Source organism: Ylistrum balloti, unplaced genomic scaffold, assembly GCF_031769215.1.
Source record: "Ylistrum balloti isolate Yb309-2 unplaced genomic scaffold, AGI_CSIRO_Ybal_v1 Utg370840, whole genome shotgun sequence".
Taxonomy (NCBI): Eukaryota; Metazoa; Mollusca; class Bivalvia; order Pectinida; family Pectinidae; genus Ylistrum; species Ylistrum balloti.
The window spans coordinates 1872354-1894075 of NW_026782484.1; the positions used below are offsets into that span (position 1 = coordinate 1872354).

Genomic DNA, 21722 nt, shown 5'->3' on the forward strand with positions numbered 1-21722 from the left:
CTGCTGTCTCAGGCTTTATTAAACTGACATCTAAACACCTGTTTTATGTACATTTTTATCATTATAAAATACTTAAGAAAAGTTATATCGTATGTATAATACTAAGATCTAATATTTACGTCCATGGTTTGAGAAAGAAGGAACACATTTAAAATCTAAACAGTTAATTAATACAAAACTATCCAAATGGAATGATACATGTGCATTCCGATAATGTTTATTGATAAATTGCACGCTTGGTCTTCGACAACTGCTCAATATAGTTGATATTTTTCAATTAAAACATCAGTCACTAGTTTACAACATGTACCAGACAACTAATTTTTTCTCTATCATTTAATAACATCGCATTTTACCGAAAACAGACGTATTAACAAGATGTGCGGTAGCCGGAGATTGATTACTTCCAGTTCTTGACAACAATTATTTTAAATAGATATATAGATTATCTATGTTTTCCGTGCAATTTTAGATAGAATGATTGAAGTTAACTGAGTGTAATGAAATAGTACAGTATGTTTTTCTGTGTGCAATGTTTTGCCACACACAAATAAACCAAACAAGTCAACAGTGCCGAGGCACACTTTTAATTAATAGTCATCTTTTCATCAATTTATGTGATGGTCATTTTTTTCATATATTGTTTATTACAGTTGTAAATGAATCGGTGTGCTGGACGAAACAAGCAATACATATACAAATGTAAAATTGATTTTTTAAGAACCTTAAAACTTGATGGAATCGTGGCTCTTTGTGTCTCAACATATCCAGATTTTCTTCGTTCCTTTTTCTTTTTATGACAAGTCAAAATATTTTGCTGATTTTTCTCATTGGCTATGATTACTTAGAGATGTGTTTCTGTTGCTGACGGATAGAAATGACATTGAGAAAACTGTGCATAAACAATATGATAATTACAATGTTGATTAATAGTATTTCGGATACTATGATTATATATAAACGAGTCTGGTATCTTTAAACAAGTATCATTTAACGGTGACACCGATAAGGTACAGGTAGTTTCACTCTCTAATGTGTTATCGGTGTATTCATCATCATGATTTATAGACCTGACTTCAACGAACCGATCAATGTGTATGTGGACACCATTAAAAAACCTTGAATGCTAATATTGCACGACACATAAGTTGTCCTATATCATGCATATCAAAATTGCCATTTTTTTTTATAATTATAAGGCAAACACGGTCATTCTATCAAAACAGCGAACGTTTACCGTATATATTATTACCTCCCTTGTTTAGTACTCTTTACACTCGGAGGTTAAAAGCGATTGACAACAAGTTTGTTTCAAAATGGCGTAGGGAACCTGTCGATGGTCTGCCAGTAGCAGAAATCAAAACAGTAATGATGTCCGCGAAAAAAGAAAGCACGGAGGTTAATGCAGCCGTAGAACGCCTTTTGGAATTGGGTAAAACCCTTTCGTTTGTATTTCTACTTAACGTAAGGCTAGAAAATATAGTATATCGGAAGTGAAGGTATCAAACTCGGATTATCGGCCTGCAGTGATATCAACTAGCAGTAGAAGAGTGAATTGTATAATTCAAAACAGTCCTAGGTCAGCCAAACTCAAATAGCTGCCGATCAAGTTAGGTAGAAGACCTCAGTTATTCTCTAGTCATGTGATTTTTTTATTCCTGTAAAATCGATAGTTTGAAGCACTCGTCGGAATTTCAAGTGTTGATGCATTATACTGCCATGAATAGATAATGTAACAATGAATGTAAAGAGAAAAGATATAATCATGTATCATGTATAAGTTTCTTTCAATTCTTATTTTATAAGTAATTTAGGGCTAAAAACTTACTAAGATCTTCAGGTAGTGTTACAATACATTCTGTCACATTGGAGTTCATTCAGTCGAGATTTCTTTCCAACATTGTGACATACTTTCAACACATACACATTATTTTAAGATGGCTATGTAGAAAAAAATGAAACAATGTTTGAGATGTAACATTACAAAAATGATTATGTATTAAGTAAGTTTTATTGACTAAACATGCATTTATCAAAGACCCAAAGTACAGTGTTCTGCTCAGGCCTTTGAAGGCTCAATAGCACTACAGTACCATTGGATGCAAATTTTGAGACTTTGCATACTTCTTATTTACCATAATACTTGCATCAAAGAGCAAGTTAAAATTCTCATACTAAATCATTATTTAACAGCTAGACACGGGGGCACTGGCTGAATTATATATACAAAGGTGGTGTTAACCACCTGTAATTGGCCAAACCCCTTATTGCCTTGGACAAGGGCATGTAACACAACCCCAGGTGGTCATCTCTTTGCAACCTCTGGTGATTCCATTGACATGGTCAATTACTAATTATCCTGTAATTATAATCAGGTTACTTATATACAGAAAATGCCTATCTACTTTAAAACATAGCTGTCAGCTTGAACTGAACACCATCTTGGTTACCTATTTATAAAGTACAATAAAGGAGCCAGAAATTGGAATGATTTGAAGACATATCAAGGATTTGGTCAAATTATAACTGTTTTAACCTATGTTTTCTGTTTCACAGACTTCTATTTTGCTTTGTTTTTGCTTTTGTTTTCCCATTTACGTCTATGGCCAGATAGCACAGCTTGAGCTGAGGCAGATTTCAAAGAATCTTCAAGTAGTCTTGGTTTAGTATTAACATGTAATTATAAAGACAGCCTATTTTTCTACCAGAAGTAAATTTAAGGCTGTAAACCAGATACTTGCACATGAAGGCAGTCATGGTCCAAGATTGTGCTGAGCTGAAGGTTTGAAGCGGCATATGGACTGCCTTTCCTCTTCTTAGACAGCATTTGGCTGCCAGACTGCCATTAGTTTCAAACTGTGATTTTTTAATTCTCAATAGATCTTCTCATGAATAGACTTTGAACAAAATGACTGTTGGAGAATTCAAAAGATTTGGTTACCATCCACCCAAAATACTGCCAAAACTAAATGAATGTAATATAACCCTCTTACGACTACGAATAAATCATGTATTGGATTGGAACGTGTTGTGCTCACTCCTTACGGTTATGTTAAAAACTATTTGTAAACTCAGCCAAATAACTTTTGATTTCATTTCTCCTTTTCAGCTGATCGCATGAGGGGTGAGGATTTTGGATTCAATGAAAAAGACATACAGAATATTGATGGAGTTATAGAAGCAGTTCATTCATTAGTATGAATCCTTTTACAATATTCAGTTATCATAAATGTTTTTTTATGAAATGTTCACCCTCTTTGAAATGTTGTATTGGTAAAAGATTTCAATTTAACTGAAATATAGATTAAGATTTCAAGAGTTAATCAAGTTTCTCTTCATATTAAAAGCAAATTGCTCTTCCAAGGTTTTCTAACAATCAAAAAGAGTGTTATTATCTCGTCATTATGATATTATTTATTTATGGTATATGGCTTTTTTAGGAGTCTGAACGAACCAGAGTCCATGACATACTTGAAACAGAAACAATTCATGCCAGTATCCTACGCCACAAACTTCAGTTCTTGCCAGGGGAAATAAAGAAAGAAATAAAAGGTATACTGTTGTTTAGTGTAATTCTCCATAGTGTTATATAGTATCCTATCACTTTCTGAAGATGCTGATAAGACACAATTTACTTTTATAAATACCAAATTTATCATTGAATACTTGCAAAATAAATTTTATGTCAGCTCAAATGAATCTGTCATGATGGCTCAGATCGAAGCTAAAGTTGGCCTCTTTATGGTTACCAAGTTAATTATTGTTCTGTAGCTGCTGTTGAGTCAGCCAGACAGTCCAATGCTGATGTCCTACGGAAGTTACAGCAGCAGTTGGATGAAATCAACCAAAACACTGTTTATCTTGAAAAAAGACAACAAGAACTGGATAAAGAAAATGCCATTTTACAGTGAGTGTTGATTTTTCCTATTGTAAACAAGTGTGTTTTAAACTGATGTTGATAATTGGTATATCATTATCAGATATGTACTAATACCTTGTGTAAGTGTGAAGTTATTGGCAAAGTTTTGTGATTTTTATGTAAGTGTATATATACAATGGTAGATTATTTCTGGAATTTCATGATGATAAAATCTTGTTATTTTATTTAATGAGATGTGTTTTATTCTTTCTAATTTTAATTTCAACCTTTTTAAAACTTGTTTCTTACACATTTCAGTCCACAGAGAGAGCTTGTCAAAGAGCAACATGAGCAAATTATTTCACAGCTCAACCAGCGTATGGCTGAAAAAGCCAGGTATGTATTCACCTCTTCCAGCAAAAATTCATATCAGACTTACATGAAATGAAAAAGATATATTTTGTATCTGATTGTGATGATGTTTATATTCTTAATCGTAATTGTTTTTATCTTCTGTTATTTACATATTTTTTGTCAAGAAACCAGAAATGGACCTGATAAGAATGTTTTATTTATTTTTTTCAAAAGCTTACAGATTACCTTGAATGAAACAAGAGATAAAGTGAGACAGACAAACCAGGATGTAAGTATTTTTATATATGTTTAGATACTTATGTATTACATACACTTATACCTATATGTGTACCTGCCTTTTTCACTTACAGGATGGAATGTGCATGTGCATTTTCTCATCTAATAATAATATGTCAAAATATATCATTAAAAAATCAAGCTCGTTTTTGTTTTTAAACTTTCTTTGCAAGACACATATCTTAAGACATCAGTGTAAATTGACCATTTCATTTGTTTTGAAATGTTTTAGATTGTTGACCTTGAAGATGGCATCTTACAACTGAAAGAGGATCTGATTGTTGAGAGGAAAGAGGCAAGGACAGAAAAGAAGAAATTAAAAAGGGCTGTGGTGAGTATCACTAGTTCAGTACTGACCAAGTAGGTCAGTTTCTGAAAACCTGAATAGATTTCCATAGTGTGTATATTTAAAAGTGTACAAATATTATAAGATAGGAGAGATACTCAATAATCCACTGGTGATATTGTAATTTACAGACTGACACAGCAGAAAAGACAAAAGACCAAAAAGTACTGAACATTGTGAAGAAGAAGTAAGTAAACTGGCATATAATTTAGACAATGAGTAGTATCACCAATATATCTGATCAGATAAACTAGAATCACGGAAAATTATACATCTACTGCTGCTGTAGGATACTTTGCACATTCATTTTCAAATTAAGTCCATGGTGATGTGTAAGATATAGGATCAATGATTGTGAAGTTGTACTACATATACATGTACCAGTGAACTGTAACCCTGGTAAATACCACATGAAATATACAGTGAAGCTAGTGAGAACTTCACTTGAGTTTGATCAGTGGAGTACAAGACTGACACATTTTAAAGCTAGAGGTTCAGGGATTTATGCCTAGTGAAGCCAATTAAGTAAATAATGATCTCTGTTAATCATGTTTGAGTAAATTACAGGTGTTTTGATTTAATACACCAAAACTAAATGTATTTCTGCTTCCTTCTTAGGGAACTTGATGTTGTCCACGAACAGTTGCTGGACAGTGAAGGGAAACTTGAAGCCATAAGAAAGGTACATTTTTTCCTGTCCTAATTTATTAATTGAAAATGAAATATTCACCTTTTCAGTACTGAATTAATAAGAAGTAAAATTGTTGAATATACACTAAGAAATATAATGAAAACTAAAACATTTGGTTTTTGTAAGAGCATTCTATAGAACACAGGAAAATGGCTGATCTGTATCAACATTCAATCAAAGAAATTAACATACTGAATGTATTTTAATTGCATGTACATTAACTTCTTTTCTAAAACTGAAAGACTTGTATGCTTAATGATTCAATGTATTATTTTCATTTTGTGATATATTGCGATTTGTTAGGATCTTCGAAAATATGAGACATCAAAAGCCAAACTGGAAGGGCAGGAGAGAGCATTGAATGCTCAGCTACAGAAACAACTCAAAATGAATGGTGAACTTCGGAACAAGGGGTGAGGAAATACAGATTAATACAATCACAAGTGTGTTTAAAATCCAATATAATTGACCATAACTTGCTGACAATTAGTTGTGAAGTAGGTGAAAAGTTTCTCAGAAGATGTTGTCAAATCAATCACCATGACACAACATCATGTAACCTTCATAGCAGTTAGGTGCATCAAAACCTTTTAACACATATGAACTACAGAGAGTATTAGAGTAATTATATTTGGTATTTACAAGTAATGGCAGAAAGCTATTCAATTTGTTCAATTCAGTGACATTTGACCCATTTCTAGTTTTAGGGTTTAATTTGTTAAAATCTCTTTACAAAGTCTTTTGATGAACCAAAATGCCCCTTATCCAGACACAATATACTGTTGGCTTGATACCACGCTGATGGATCTCTTGTTGTCAATAATTCTACAGTGGTTACTAAATGACATATTAAATTTTCTTATTGTAGCAATGCAATAATCAAAGAAGACATGCAATCTCAGAAAGATTTTGAAGATACTGAAAAACAATTACGAAATAAGTTGGAAAAGGTAAGTACATGTATTACCCTAAAAAGAGACATGTTGATAATTATCGCCAATCAACCTGATAAAGTAAATGCTAAGCTATCTATAGGATAAAGGTATTTGTAAATAATAGTGTTATTGAGTACCCATAAGTACACCTCTATAGCTCAACACTGCACCATTCAATAAACCTTCAGCACAATTCAAGTTAGACTTAGCTCATTTGGACAAGTTAATTAGTTTTGCATAATTTGAACAGATACAACAATATTTATTCAATGTTGTACGGAACAAGAAGAGTTTTCCAGAAATATTACAGTACATAACGATTTGACTTCAAATATCTGTTCTATACATTCAAGAAAAAGTTTAAGTAAGAAAACACTTGAGTATATGAACACTAAATATAAGTATCGTTCTTTGTGTGTAGTTAGATCACAATATCACAAGTCTGTATTGAAGACTTTTTTCTTTTGTGCTAGTAATGATAATTTTTCAGTAAATTAATTTGATTTGATAGATGAAATATGAAATAGAGAGAGAAGAACACAAGAGTATGGAGCTGCAGGGACAGAAGATGGAGTTACATTTAGGTAAGTAGTTAGATATTATTGTAAAATTGATACAATTCTGATACAATGTATAATGTATATATAGGTATGTAATTTTAAATTTATGTTAGTGACAAAGTTTAACAATATTTTGTATGAACTTTCAGACTTGGAACAGAAGGTGAAAGTAAGACAAATAGATGCAGAACGTGTCTCTGACCTTAATGATGAGTAAGTTTCTGTATAAGTTTTCATAGAAATAACTCTATATATACTAACAAGAGGGAAAAGTGTTATAAGTGACAGGTGCCCTTCAAAGTGGCTATTCTACAAGATAGGTGCCTTTATCGTCTGATTTAAGACAACAAAAACAATATGTTTTTTTCTTTGAAAATTCTGTAATTTATATTTTACATAATTGCCATAACAAGATGAAGTAAATATAAGTAATTAGTTACACTGCAGCAGTTTGTAAAAACACATAGTCCTCATATTTCAGTGTGTTGATGGTTTCTCATTTAAAAGGGAGGCAGTATCAGAAGCTGTAGTTAATCTAGCACTAGCTTTGAGACAAAACCTTGTGTTATTGGGCATCGCTTACCATCAGTTTATTGATGTGTATATCTTTGTGAAATTACTTCTTATCTGTATCTGTACCAGTGTGGTAAATTTATATAGTATTTGGAACAAATTAACTATAATTTGGATGTGCCAATTTTGACAAGGATGGGAGACTAAAAAGTACCTAAACAATGTAAAATTGTTTTCAAACATGGTCAAAAATATAATGGAATATCTAACAATAAAGTTTGATTAAATTGACAAATTTACAGAAGAACTGATTTCCAAACAATGTGTATTTAGTCTGCAGGCTGAGAAGCGAGCGCTCGCCTTGAAGGCAGAGGAGATGGGTAGGATGCAGGCAGAAAATGTAGAGATGCATGACCAGATAGAAAACCTAGATGAGTCCCACAAGTAAGTATTCTGTTTGTTTCAAAATTAAGTTTAGTACTGTATAGTTTACTTAATCATATTTCCACTGACATAATTTGTTTTGTCAACAAAGTTTCGAATTCTCTTTTTCAGGGCAGTGATGGCTCAGCTAAACAAACAGATAGAAGACTACCGAGAACAGCTTGGAAAGGAGCGTAAAGAAAGGTAGGCATACTGTCTGTCACTTCTTAATCTTCTTCTTTCTTTTTGCACGTTTAGTAATTGCACATTTTACTATCATTTCCAAGTTGATAACTTGGTCATATAAGTAAACCTAGACCCTATGGTGGAATTTTGTCAAAACTATTGATATGTTCTCCTGTACTTTTCACCTGACATGGAAGTAACTTTCTGTGATAAGTTAGTTGAATGCTACTTGTGTTTATACTGTTGCATTGATTCATTTGTCCATGGACGTTTCAGCTTTTAAAAGACTTCTAATCCAAACTGATAGTAACAGCGATTTATTCTAAAGGCTAAGGACAATGTTTCAAACACTCATTATCTATTTTAGATGGATCAACAAAGTTATATGAAATTATAAGCAGGATTCTGTTGATAAAATGAAAGTATTGCTCCAAACTGGAACTCAAGACTTGACCATAATGAAAGAGAGTTATGTATACCTATCATGGTGCTAATGTTTGATATCTCTGTGTCGAAGTATTGATATTGATCTTCAAAAATGGAACAGTTCTACTTTTTTGTTGTTTTGTCGTTTTGATAAATCAACTGTGTGTAATTAGGAGAGAATGTAGTAGCAGATAGACAGTACAAACCAAACATCAGGGAGTGTATCTAAAATTCTTAATAACTAGTGGATTGATAGTATTATACATAGAGATATTGATAGCATTATATATAGAGATATTACTGTAATACTGACACATCTATTTCTCACTTTTAACAATCATTTTGTCCTGTTTCACTTTCTGTGAAAAAAATAAACATTATCCTCATACCAGAAAACTGTTTATCACCAAATTTGTAGAAACATGACAGATGTTTGACTTATACTCTGTACCAATTATATACATATTATTATAACTGTTACCAAAGAGGTATCTATCATTTTATTACTTAAACTTGTCTTACTGGTATTGATAAACAGCAAATGCATATCAATTTTTTTAATGGAAAGTTTTTTTAATATAAATTTACTTCAAAATTCTCTACTAACAATGAAATGATAAAGTTTTTAAGCTGCAGTAAGAATGAGACATAACACAATTATATATGATTCTGGTTATTTGGTGATTCTATCATTTCTTCTATACTGAATTTGAATTCAAGGCACAGATAATTTTTATCTAATTCTGTTCTATTTTGCACATTTCTTTCACTTAGCCCTCCTCCAGCCCCTCCACCAGTAGTTGAACCCCCTGCACCATCCCCGTCCCCTCCACCTCCACCCCCTAAACCAAAGAAACCCAAAAAGAACAAATTAGCCAATTACTACCTACAGACTGGTAATGAACCTAATTATGGTCCCCCTGCTGCTCCGCCCCTAATAAATGTACCCCCTCGTCCCCCATTGTCCTCTTCCGATGATGACTACACGGACACCGAAGAGGATGGGTAATTATAACATGTCACGTGATTTGATTGGAGTGCTATTAATATAACTAATAGATTTCCTGATGATGGACAGAGACACTGCATTAAACATATTGGTTATAGAGAATGTGTTTAAATGTTATTCAGAACACATGTACTTCTGGTTTCCCACCCTCATAGAGAAATGTACATGACAAATAAATGACTGTGTAAATATATGTTGATGTGGATTTATTTTCATCTTGTTTTCTTCTGATAATTTGCATGTTGTTACCCATTGATTGTGTACCATCTTTGTAATCCTACAATACTTGTAGTGACTGTGAATGACATGTCTGAGACAGAACATAATAAGGTATGACATGATGCCTCATCATTGAAGAATTTGGTTTTTAATTTCTAACAATACATGATGTAATATAGTTTTGTTCTTAATCATCATACATGTTTTAATCTAGTGTGTATTAAAATGTTTAAACAGCATGCTGGATATGTATTATAACTGTATAGGAAATGTATCACACTATCGTGATATACAATGGTGTCGTAACTAATCTACTGTATTCAATAAACTATAAATATGTTAAATAAAATACATTTACTCATTTAATAACTGTTAATATATACACTGTGTACTAATGGTATTTTTTTCAGTCTTTATGTATGTTCGCAATGTATTTTGGGTAAAAGATGATTAAAGTGAATTAAAAATGAAAATTCTTTCTTACCCAGTAAAAGTACAAAATGTTACATCATTATCAGAATCCATAAGAAATCTACAATCTCCAGGAGAAAATGGATAGCAATATACAAAAGTATACAAGTCCTTATAAATACACATAATTTACTGATGACATTGATAAATACAACAAAATGTTCTTATGCAAATTGGGTTTAAATGTTTCTAAGAAATGATTGTTTTAAAGCATATTTTGTGTAATTCAGGAGAAAAAGGTTGACAATATCCCCAAATCTATATAAGGGATATATTGGAGACTTTAGGTGATATGTTCTGTTTGATTCAAATTGTAGGATCATTGTGCAGGAGCAGAAAAACAATGTGTCCAAGAAAGTGGAGGATTTCAAAGTGGACAACCAAAAATATCTTAGTGACATGAATAAAAAGATACAGGAGGGTAAAGTCCGCCATGTTGATCTCTCTAACGAAGTGAGTGGAAGAGCTAACCAGATAGAAATTTGTGTAGAATGTTACTTGGCATTTATTTTACCTACATAATGGTCACTTTTCTCCTTTTACCTGATTTTATCCAGGTTGTCAAGTTAAACTGTTGCTATAGAAATGCTCCTATAAAATCAGCTGAATGTTAAGTTCCTCTGGCCCAATACAGCCTACAGCGAAAAAAAACCCCAGGTCCAAACATCATTTTGCTTGGACGTACAGTCTCTCTCATATGATTACTGAATACAGAAAGACAGTTTTCAAGTTGATTCATGAAAGATTTATGTGTTTTGGTACAAGTTCAAAAAAAGGAGTACAGATTTGGTTGGTAGAGTTAAGATGTTGTACACAGTTGTAAAATTATGTATGCTTAATGAACAGTATAAAAAGTATATGATAATAGTAAATTTACAGTGTATATTGAGAACAAATCACTATGAAAACTGATGTGTATACAATTGATTTATTGATCAATTTACCAGGGAGCTAATCTACAGCGAGAGCTGAAGCTAGATGAAGAAGAAATCTCCAATCTGTCTAGTGACCTTAGTGATGTTCAAAGCCGTTATGAGACAATGTACACCAGCATGCAGGGTCGCATTGAAATGATGGAGGTACACATTGTGGAAATCTGGCATTGTTTATCACATTCATCATATATATATATATGAAAACAGATTGAGCACAAGATTTTTAGGTCTTTCTTCCTGTTTATATACATGTGTATATCTTATTTTGTCTTTAACAAATTAATTTAAATTAAGAAACTACATTATAAGCATGCATATCACTTTCATGAAAATGGCAACGACAGTATGAACATTTATAAATACTAAATGCTTGCATTTCTCAAAGTGTTAAAACATGCAATTTGACAGTAAAATGTTTGTTTATTAGTTGACTTTTCCTGCTGTTTGGTTGATATAAATTCAGTTCTGTATTTTATTTTGATCAAATACACTGGTAAAAATTCAATCTACCTTTATACCTATACTTTTTTAAAAACCTTGCAAAGAAACCATCACTTAGCTATCAATATAACTATCTGCTTACATGTATAATAAGTATATATAATATATTGTGATAAATAAAAGCTTACAAATGTATGAACTTTTTATTTGAAATACTGTAGATAAAATAGTGTATTTTCCATTACCATATGTCTCTCATTACAGTGGCAAATTGTGGAGTATGAACGTGCAATTGTGGAGAAGAAGAAGAAAATTGAAGAGCAGACACCAATATTTCACGATTTAGAAAAATTGTTTGAAGAGAGAACTAATGCTTATGATGAACTGAAAAGGGGCATAGCTAGTATGTGAAATGCTTTCTGTTCCCTGTCACATTTGTGACTGTGCATGGCCAAAATTCATGGCAAAGGTTCTCGAGAGAGTTTTTGTTAGGTGCATGTGTGCTCATGTGTGTCTTGTTTTTTTTGTTGATTTGGTAATGAAACATTTCACTGCCACATCCAGATCGTAATTGTAAACAAATGATGATACTGACATTATAGAACTGCAAAATACAACATCTCCACGTTCACATTTCTAAGTAGTCACGAGATATTTTACGATTTTTAAGCATTTGCTACATTATCGATTACAAAAATTATTTAGCACTGAAAATGCACATCATCAGTAATTGGTAAATTAATAAATACATGCATGTATCAGAAAGTTAAAATTTACTGTTAAAACGATAATGACTTAAGACAATATTTATAATTTGTCTTTTAATTTGAGATGTTGTGTAGTTGCTAGTTCTATGATCTATCAATTGACAAAAACTAGCGCTAGATGTAACTGACTGATTATCGTCTGATTGTGTAGATTTGTGTGTCCCTGTGTCGGTACACAGTGCTAACAGATTTGTGAAGCTAATGCTTAAATAACTGAAAAGAAAACTCTCGGAACAAAAGAAAGTTTATTTTGCAAAACACCCAGAAGTTTTTAAAATGGCATGGGTAATTTTGCACCACAGATTGGGGATGGCCTGCGTTTCACATACAAGCCATGTTCTACCTAATGTTTGATATATTATACAAATGACACAGTTAATTAGTGATACAGGAAGTATCTGTAACAAATTAGAACAGACCTGATAATATGTATCAGGTGACTTGAATACTGTGTAAAAACATCCTGTTGATGGCAAATTTTATTAAGTTGTACATGTATAAAGTTAATAGAAAAATTAATCCTGATAGGTACCTTAAACATTGCTGTTTTATCCTTCTGAATTACTCCTAAATATGTTTAGTTGGTTTTAGCTGTCCTTTTATTGACTGATGATCGATATTACTAAGCGCTCTCTTTAAATTTTTCTTGATTGTTGTAAATGAGGGCTTGAGTGCCTTAGGGTATTGAAAACTGGAGTTATGATTGACTGTAGAAATTTGCTATCACAGAAACCCTGTTACAAGAAAAATTACTGACATCATTTCAGCCTAGGAGGGCCCAGATTTTTGCCATCAATGGGACAAATATGTTAACATGTGTCACAAACAATATGTATAGTGTACCACCAGTGTTGTGTGTTAGTCAAAGGTGTATGAGTACAGAAACTACCATAGAGTTATTAATCTGAGATAACAAGTTAATTACATACATGTTTTGTAGGATATCAGGTAGTAGTATTTTAAACATTATTTTTTGAAACATTTCATCATGTTTTAACTTTATTAAGATTATAAAATATGATAGTTGGTGACTTGATACAGTCTATTACTGTTACAATCATAATTACAGTGGAAATATAACCTAAAAAGAAATCAGAGAAAGAGTCAGATCTTTTCAAGCTTGGGAAGAACATTGATTTGTCTTAAACAAATGGTTACATATACTGTTTGGTGTTGTAGAGATGCGCCAGAAGAAAAGTGCTCTAGACGAACAGATCCGCAAAACCTTAGACGCTAAGGACAATCTTGTTGGACCTCGGGTATTTTTTACGATCCACTTTTTTTGGCAAAGCTGTATAAGATTAATTTGTGATTTCCAGTTGTCCTTACATGTTTTGGAGCCATGTTAATTATAATCACATAATCATGCCAACAGTAGTTGTAAATGTTTCTTATTTAAATTACTAAGTTGTAGAAATTCAGGTTCACAGAATTAACTTGATGATATTGGAAATGTTCAGAAGTGGGTTTGATGACTGTACGATATACGTTTATACTGTTACAACATGCATAGCTTTATATCTATACTAGACACTCGGCTTCAGTATAGATCAAACACCAGACCCTAAGAACCTTATCTGTGTTGGTGGGCCACTTTAAATTTACCTAGATACCATCAAATACACTGTTAACTGTTAACAAATCTATTACCAACAATATTAAAACTTTGCTGTTTATCTTTTTCAGAGATATTTTAGTTCTCGTATGTGTGTTTCCACCTGTCAGATTCTGTTCATTTCCAAAATTCCACTCTAGATACAAATTAATGATTTGGGGACAAAATGATTCATTAAACTTGATGGACAGCTTGTCAGTTTTGATGTGGGGATTATATTAGACATGTCATGAAATATTCAACATTAAGGTGAACTTAATTTAGATAATTGCATTTAACCAACATATTTTTTTCATTTCAAAACTTATTTCTTGAAGGAAAAACTGAAAGAGTCCTTAAGAAACAAACGAATGGAATCAATAGAGCAACTGAAAAAGCATGGAGAGGAGAGACAAAGAATGGAGAGAGAGATCTATCAGGCGGGATGTAAACTGAAAACGATAATTGAGGAGAACAAAAAGATTGAAGATGTATGTTTAAGTTCTTGGTTTTTAATATTCTGGATTATATCAGCTTCCATCTATGATCAGGGAAGAATGTATAATTCTAATCAAAGCAGAAGGAAAGATATATACAACCTACAAACATTCAATAGTGTACCTGTAATGTAATGTTGCTGTGTCTATACTTTTCTGTCATTCGAGAGTGTTTACTTTTTTGTCGTTTTGTTTTGTGTGCTTTATGATACCATCCTCCCATTTAGGAGAGTTCTACTATAGTAGTGTTGTTATGTGATTCATCTTATAGGCTCTCACACAATATGTTTACTATTCTAAAAACAATTATTTCTTTGTAGGGATGTGACAAATATCAAGCTGAAATGGACGAACTTCAGAAACAAATGGATGAAGATGAACATGTGAAAGAAACTCTTCAAGTGACCCTAGATGAAGTAAAAGGTGAAGCAACATACATGTAACATAGGTCAAACTTTGAAATTCTATAGTATGGTATCTGTAGTCACTATGAGCATGTTACTTGTTTAGTTTGTGTTATAAGATTTTGTCGAAAAAATTTGAAATGAGATATATTTTATATTGTAGTGGGTCTCATTGAAAGCTGGCAGAGTGACAGAGATATGGAGGAGGTAGGTACATATATACTTCAAATTCCTTAATCTGTGATTTCCAATAGATCAATATAGTTTATGCCTCTACCAGGTAAAGCAGAAGAAACATTTGGTATGTTACTTTTCACTCTGTACATCCTTACAACATCTTGGTTGTACTGAATTTGATACTGCAGGTCTCTCTGTCGTTCAAGAAGATTTCTGTAATAACATGTGAAATGTAGGTCACTGCGACCTATAGTTTCTACTTTTACTTTGTATTTAGTTTCATTAGGATCACAGATGGAATGAGAGCACATGTTTGTATTAAAGTTTTGTTTTTTTCCTTAATTTTCATTGATAATGTCCCTTCCTGTTATTGCCTGTACTAAGTATTGTTTATAAAAAAGTTTAAAATCACAATGTCTTATTTTGCCAACATTAGTCTCAATTTGATAAAAGCACCTTTTATAACATAACTAAACAGAAATGTCAAATGTTTACAGAGGTACACACAGCGTGACCAGTTAATTGTGGATGACCTTGGCAAGTTGATGCACAAGACCGAAAAACGAAGTGAAAAAATCAGTGAGATTTCAGATAATTTACAGGGAGAGTTGGCAATGTTGGCCGGATTTCTGGAAAATCTAGCAACACGTAGGCCAAGAGGTAGGTGTTTGTTTTGGTTCTGAGATGAAAATCATGATTTCTTGTGAGTGATATCTTAGTTTTAGTGATCTAACTTTCAAATCTTAGATGTCAGTTTAGATTCAATGTATAGATATACTTGTATATTTCAAATTAGTATGATTTATATATAAAGATTTTATAAGAAGATTTATGCTTTTCATCAGAATACAGCCAATTTATTCTGTGAGGAAAACTTATCGTTTGAGTTATGAAATATCATTTTTGTTATCATAGATTTTTATCTTCTGAAACATTTTTTGAGGGTTTTTTTTTGCTCCTGCAGAAGTTTTTCATTTTCCCTTGTGTTACAGTCACCCTTAAATACATAAAATCATATATAATAGCTTTATCATCAAATCTTTGTCCACCTCAAAGACCTGCTAATGTCTAGAATCATCATCCTCAAAATTCCATGAGTTATGATCACTAACAATCTCTTCACCGAGAGCGATAGTGATCGTAATCCCTGGAGTATCAAGGACGAGAATCCGAGATTTGGAGCAATCAGAAGCAGTTTTTTATATATATTTACTTGTAATTAAACTTTTTCAAAAATGTTACGGTTAAGAATTCAATCCCCCAGTTAATATTTCAAACAAAAGGCAGGAGTCTGTTGAGGAACCATTCACTTGTAATTGTCATTTGAGTCAAGAAACCATCCTCTTGTAAACTTCTCATATGTCAAGGAACTACCCAATCGTAAATACCTTACACGTCAAGGAACTACCCAGCGTAAATACCTTACACGTCGAGGAACTACCCAATCGTAAATACCTTACACGTCGAGGAACTACCCAATCGTAAATACCTTACATGTCGAGGAACTACCCAATCGTAAATACCTTACACGTCGAGGAACTACCCAATCGTAAATACCTTACACGTCAAGGAACTACCCAGCGTAAATACCTTACACGTCAAGTAACGACCCAATCGTAAATACCTTACACGTCAAGGAACTACCCAGCGTAAATACCTTACACGTCAAGGAACGACCCAATCGTAAATACCTTACACGTCAAGGAACTACCCAATTGTAAATACCTTACACGTCAAGGAACTACCCAGCGTAAATACCTTACACGTCAAGGAACTACCCAATCGTAAATACCTTACACGTCAAGGAACGACCCAATTGTAAATACCTTACACGTCAAGGAACTACCCAGCGTAAATACCTTACACGTCAAGGATCTACCCAATTGTAAATACCTTACACGTCAAGGAACGACCCAATTGTAAATACCTTACACGTCAAGGAACTACCCAATCGTAAATACCTTACACGTCAAGGAACTACCCAATCGTAAATACCTTACACGTCAAGGAACTACCCAATTGTAAATACCTTACACGTCAAGGAACTACCCAATCGTAAATACCTTACACGTCAAGGAACTATCCCTTTGAAACTATCCATCTTAAGACAGCAGGGAGCTCTTTTTTTATGTTTACACTATGTTACGGTGGTAAACAAGACAAGAAGTTTCAACCCTCCAATCTCCCCTCTCTTTATATCAACAATGTGAGGAACTGTCCCATCTGTGCACTTTTTGTTAATGAGGTGAAGAACTCTTCCATTTTCAACTTTATGTTTATAAGGCAGGGGTCTCTCCCTTCTTTCAACTCTATGTTAATATGACAGGAAACTTTCCCTTCTCCTAAATTCATGTTGACGAGGCAGGGATCTCTCCCGTCTCCAAGCTCTATGTTAACAAGGCAATGGTCTCTCCCAACTCTATGTTAACAAGGCAAGGGTCTCTCCCAACTCTATGTTAACAAGGCAAGGGTCTCTCCAAACTCAATGTTAACAAGGCAAGGGTCTCTCCCAACTCTATGTTAACAAGGCATGAGCTCTCCTGTCTTTCAACTCAATGTTAACAAGGCAGGAGCTCTCCTGTCTTTCAACTCTATGTTAACAAGGCAATGGTCTCTCCCAACTCTATGTTAACAAGGCAGGGATCTCCCAACTCAATGTTAACAAGGCATGAGCTTTCCCCTCTCCCAAATCAATTTTAATGAGGTAGTTGACTCCAAACCGCTGTATCTCCCAACCTCTGTATACCTCTTAGAAACAGCACAACTTCTAGGATGTAGTGTCACTACTGTTGTACTATACAGCACAGTATTACTATATTTTAAATGTTGTTTTGTAATTGACATCTACTGTGTAAACAGCTGGGATATGGTTGGATTCTTGATAACCATGTAAACATTTATATTATAAGAATCTATTGACTATGTCTGTAATCATCTTCATCAAAATTATAACCACAACTTTCTAGGCAAGAAAAAGCAGCCGGACAAGAGGTAAAGTTCACATTCTCACATCCATTAATTTCTGTTGTCATTTTGTTGAACCACATGTCAAGGTCAAAAGTAATCATGCCCTATAAGCTATATAAGGAATAGTCGCTATGACAACTGCTACCACCAAATGCTTTTCCTATGTCACCAGCCCACCTGTTACATGCTTCTTCAGGATATTGTTCATTGTCTGATTTAAACAGCATGAGTTTTGTAGCATCACCAACCTCCTAATAAATGATTTAATCATCAAAAGAAGATACAGGTAGATAATGCCACACTTAACTAAACTAAAATTCATGATAAATTAATTTCATCTTTAACTGAGAAATGACTTTTCAGTTTCAGTATAATTCATCATTTAATACTGTTAGGAAATTAACTATATACGGTGTTGTTAATCATATCATCCAATTTTAAAATCAATTTGTTTGGCTAGAGAAGCAAACGATTTAGATGCAGCAAAAATCAAGCTAGTTATTTTGAGAAATGTTATAGCAATTTTAAAATAAATTCACAATTATTGTTTTGAAGTCATTAAATATCCTTTCTCTTATATCTGTCAAATACAGAACTATTTTTCAGCATCAGATAATGTCATCTAATACATCAAATCTGATGCAGTCTTAGGTAAATTCAGAATCAATGATAAAAACAGACATTTTACTATAAAAACCTTGATGTGTGAGTTAAACATTGTTACAATTTTTCTTTAGTTCCAATAAATTTATATGTATGTATATCTATTTTTGTTATACTTTTTTGTTTTTTTTACCATTATTTTTGGTTTTATTCTCTCTTGATATTTAAGATACCTGGTTTTGGATTTGATAAATAACAATATATCTATATATCTCTCATTAGTATTAAAATGGTCACCTAGGATGTTTTGTCCAATTGTTCAAATTCTCATTTTTTATTGCACCATTTACATTGAATTCATGACTTAATTTTAAATATTAAAAAAACTTACTTCAACATAAATATGACAAGGGGATTATTGTCTCATCAAAACTTTTACATTAAGGTATGACTGTGTTTATTTGATTGTTTACCCGAGGAGGATTGGCGACAATTCCCCTGCTTTGGTGTTGGGCTCCCAGTATAGGGCAGATAAATGATGTCTGTGGAATTATTACTCCACAGAATTTGTATGTATTCCCCTACATACAGCCGTCCCCTATATAAAATGATCATTGTGGCTAGATTATACCATGTATATTGAATTGTGTATATAATCAAGAATTGTTAGTATGGGAAGTACATATTAAGGTTTTATAGATAAATCTATAGTATATGATGATTTAATAAGAAGTGGTAATGGGTAGTATACGGTGTAGTTTTATAGAAGATATTGTTTTATAGATAAATCGGTAGTATATGATGATTTAATCAGAAGTGGTAATGGGTAGTATACGGTGTAGTTTTATAGAAGATATTGTTTTATAGATAAATCTATAGTATATGATGATTTAATAAGAAGTGGTAATGGGTTGTATACGGTGTAGTTTTATAGACGATATTGTTTTATAGATAAATCTATAGTATATGATGATTTAATAAGAAGTGGTAATGGGTTGTATACGGTGTAGTTTTATAGAAGATATTGTTTTATAGATAAATCTATAGTATATGATGATTTAATAAGAAGTGGTAATGGGTTGTATACGGTGTAGTTTTATAGACGATATTGTTTTATAGATAAATCTATAGTATATGATGATTTAATCAGAAGTGGTAATGGGTAGTATACGGTGTAGTTTTATAGACGATATTGTTTTATAGATAAATCTATAGTATATGATGATTTAATAAGAAGTGGTAATGGGTTGTATACGGTGTAGTTTTATAGAAGATATTGTTTTATAGATAAATCTATAGTATATGATGATTTAATCAGAAGTGGTAATGGGTTGTATACGGTGTAGTTTTATAGAAGATATTGTTTTATAGATAAATCTATAGTATATGATGATTTAATCAGAAGTGGTAATGGGTAGTATACGGTGTAGTTTTATAGAAGATATTGTTTTATAGATAAATCTATAGTATATGATGATTTAATCAGAAGTGGTAATGGGTAGTATACGGTGTAGTTTTATAGACGATATTGTTTTATGAAAGAAACCAGTTTTTGTACATAGCCAGTACTATGGTTTTACAAAATTTGATTTCTAAGATTTCAAAAACCACATGCAGTTGTTTTATGGAATGTGTTTTTTATATTGTGAATGACAACACATGGCAAAACAGTATACATACTGAAATCCTGTGATCTGACATTACAGTGCTGGGCATATATACACTTATTGAATTGGTAAATCAAACAACTATTTTCCCTTAAACCTAAGTTTTGCTTAAAAATATCTATATTCAAAGAAAGAAACTGTACTTTCCTTTCAAAATTTGGTGAAAAATTACATTGTTCACAAGTTATTCAAAGTGTTGTGTTGTACAATCTCAAAGTTACAGGTGAGTTTCACAACTATGGAATGCCTATACATGTTACTATATAGATTAGTATGTAATGATAACACAGCTGTCACCTTTGCCTCCATATTGAATTATCACAACACAGATAGGTTGCATGCTAGTGTCATCAAACTTAGCTAAGATGTGTTGGCATGTAATTTGACAGCAATTTCACTTTTATTTATATATATTTATTTTGGGGTACATTAAAACTGTACCATTTTTTACTTTCAGCTTGCAAATGCAAATGCAAAAAAAAAAAATGTCAAGATGTAATTTTTCATAAACTTGTTTGATTATGTTAGTGTAATGGAGAGTTATACTGTGTGTCAATTAATAATATCATCTTTTCAGCTCTTAATGTATTATACAGCCCTTGTACATGTTGTATGATATTTTCTTAAATTACTTTATAAACTCTTCAAAGTGCTTATTAAAACATAATTTAAAACTAGTGTAGAGTAAGGGTTTTGCCATTTTCAATTTCCAAAGATCTGAATTTTTCAGCAGCAAAAATTAATGGATATCAGTACTATAAGTGTTGTTTTTCAGGTGACTCTTGACAATATAATATGTTTAAGTATAAAATCAGGCAATAGAACTGTTAGATGTTTTAATGTGTTCATTTGTAATGAAGTCTGCATTTAAGATTCTTTAATGTTTAAATATATTTAAACATATCATGATTCTGTATTATTGTAGACACTCCCGTAAGCAGAACAAGGTCTTCACGATCAATCCATCTCGCAAGGCAAAAAACTGAACTATCCACACAAATGAATACTCCAGTACCGCCAATATCACCATCACCAAAGAAAAAGGACATTCAGTCTCCTAGACCTGATGGTCGTAGGTCTCAACAGGGAGCAAAAAGTGGCAAAGCTTCTCGACAAATAAGCGCTAGAAGCGTGGTAGTGATGGAAGCATGACACAAATAAGTTGTTATAAAATGTTATTTATGAACATTGTACACAAATTCACTGTGATATTCTTAATGGCAAAATAAAAAGTATCAGATTGTAAACCTACTGTGATATTTACTCTTTAGTTTACATCATGTTGTACAGCTTACAACAACAGCTGATCTGCATTAATTGAATGTGAATAAAATGACATTCGTTGTTGTAATGGTTATTGGACGCAACCACAGAGATCACA

General features: G+C 32.5%; 1 protein-coding gene across 1 annotated transcript; it reads left to right on the forward strand.

Moving 5' to 3' along the window:
* The first annotated feature begins 1348 nt into the window (after positions 1-1348).
* On the forward strand, positions 1349-21554 carry LOC132558966 (coiled-coil domain-containing protein 175-like). The gene is made up of 24 exons (XM_060223591.1): positions 1349-1432; positions 3110-3195; positions 3441-3552; positions 3772-3907; positions 4178-4255; positions 4448-4502; positions 4743-4841; positions 4988-5043; positions 5475-5538; positions 5851-5960; positions 6416-6497; positions 6994-7066; positions 7192-7255; positions 7889-7999; positions 8111-8182; positions 10607-10742; positions 11237-11368; positions 11930-12068; positions 13612-13691; positions 14365-14517; positions 14844-14946; positions 15091-15134; positions 15602-15764; positions 21267-21554. Exons 1-24 carry the CDS (start codon positions 1369-1371, stop codon positions 21491-21493), a joined length of 2439 nt encoding a protein of 812 aa, XP_060079574.1. The 5' UTR covers positions 1349-1368; the 3' UTR covers positions 21494-21554.
* The last annotated feature ends 168 nt before the right edge of the window (positions 21555-21722 follow it).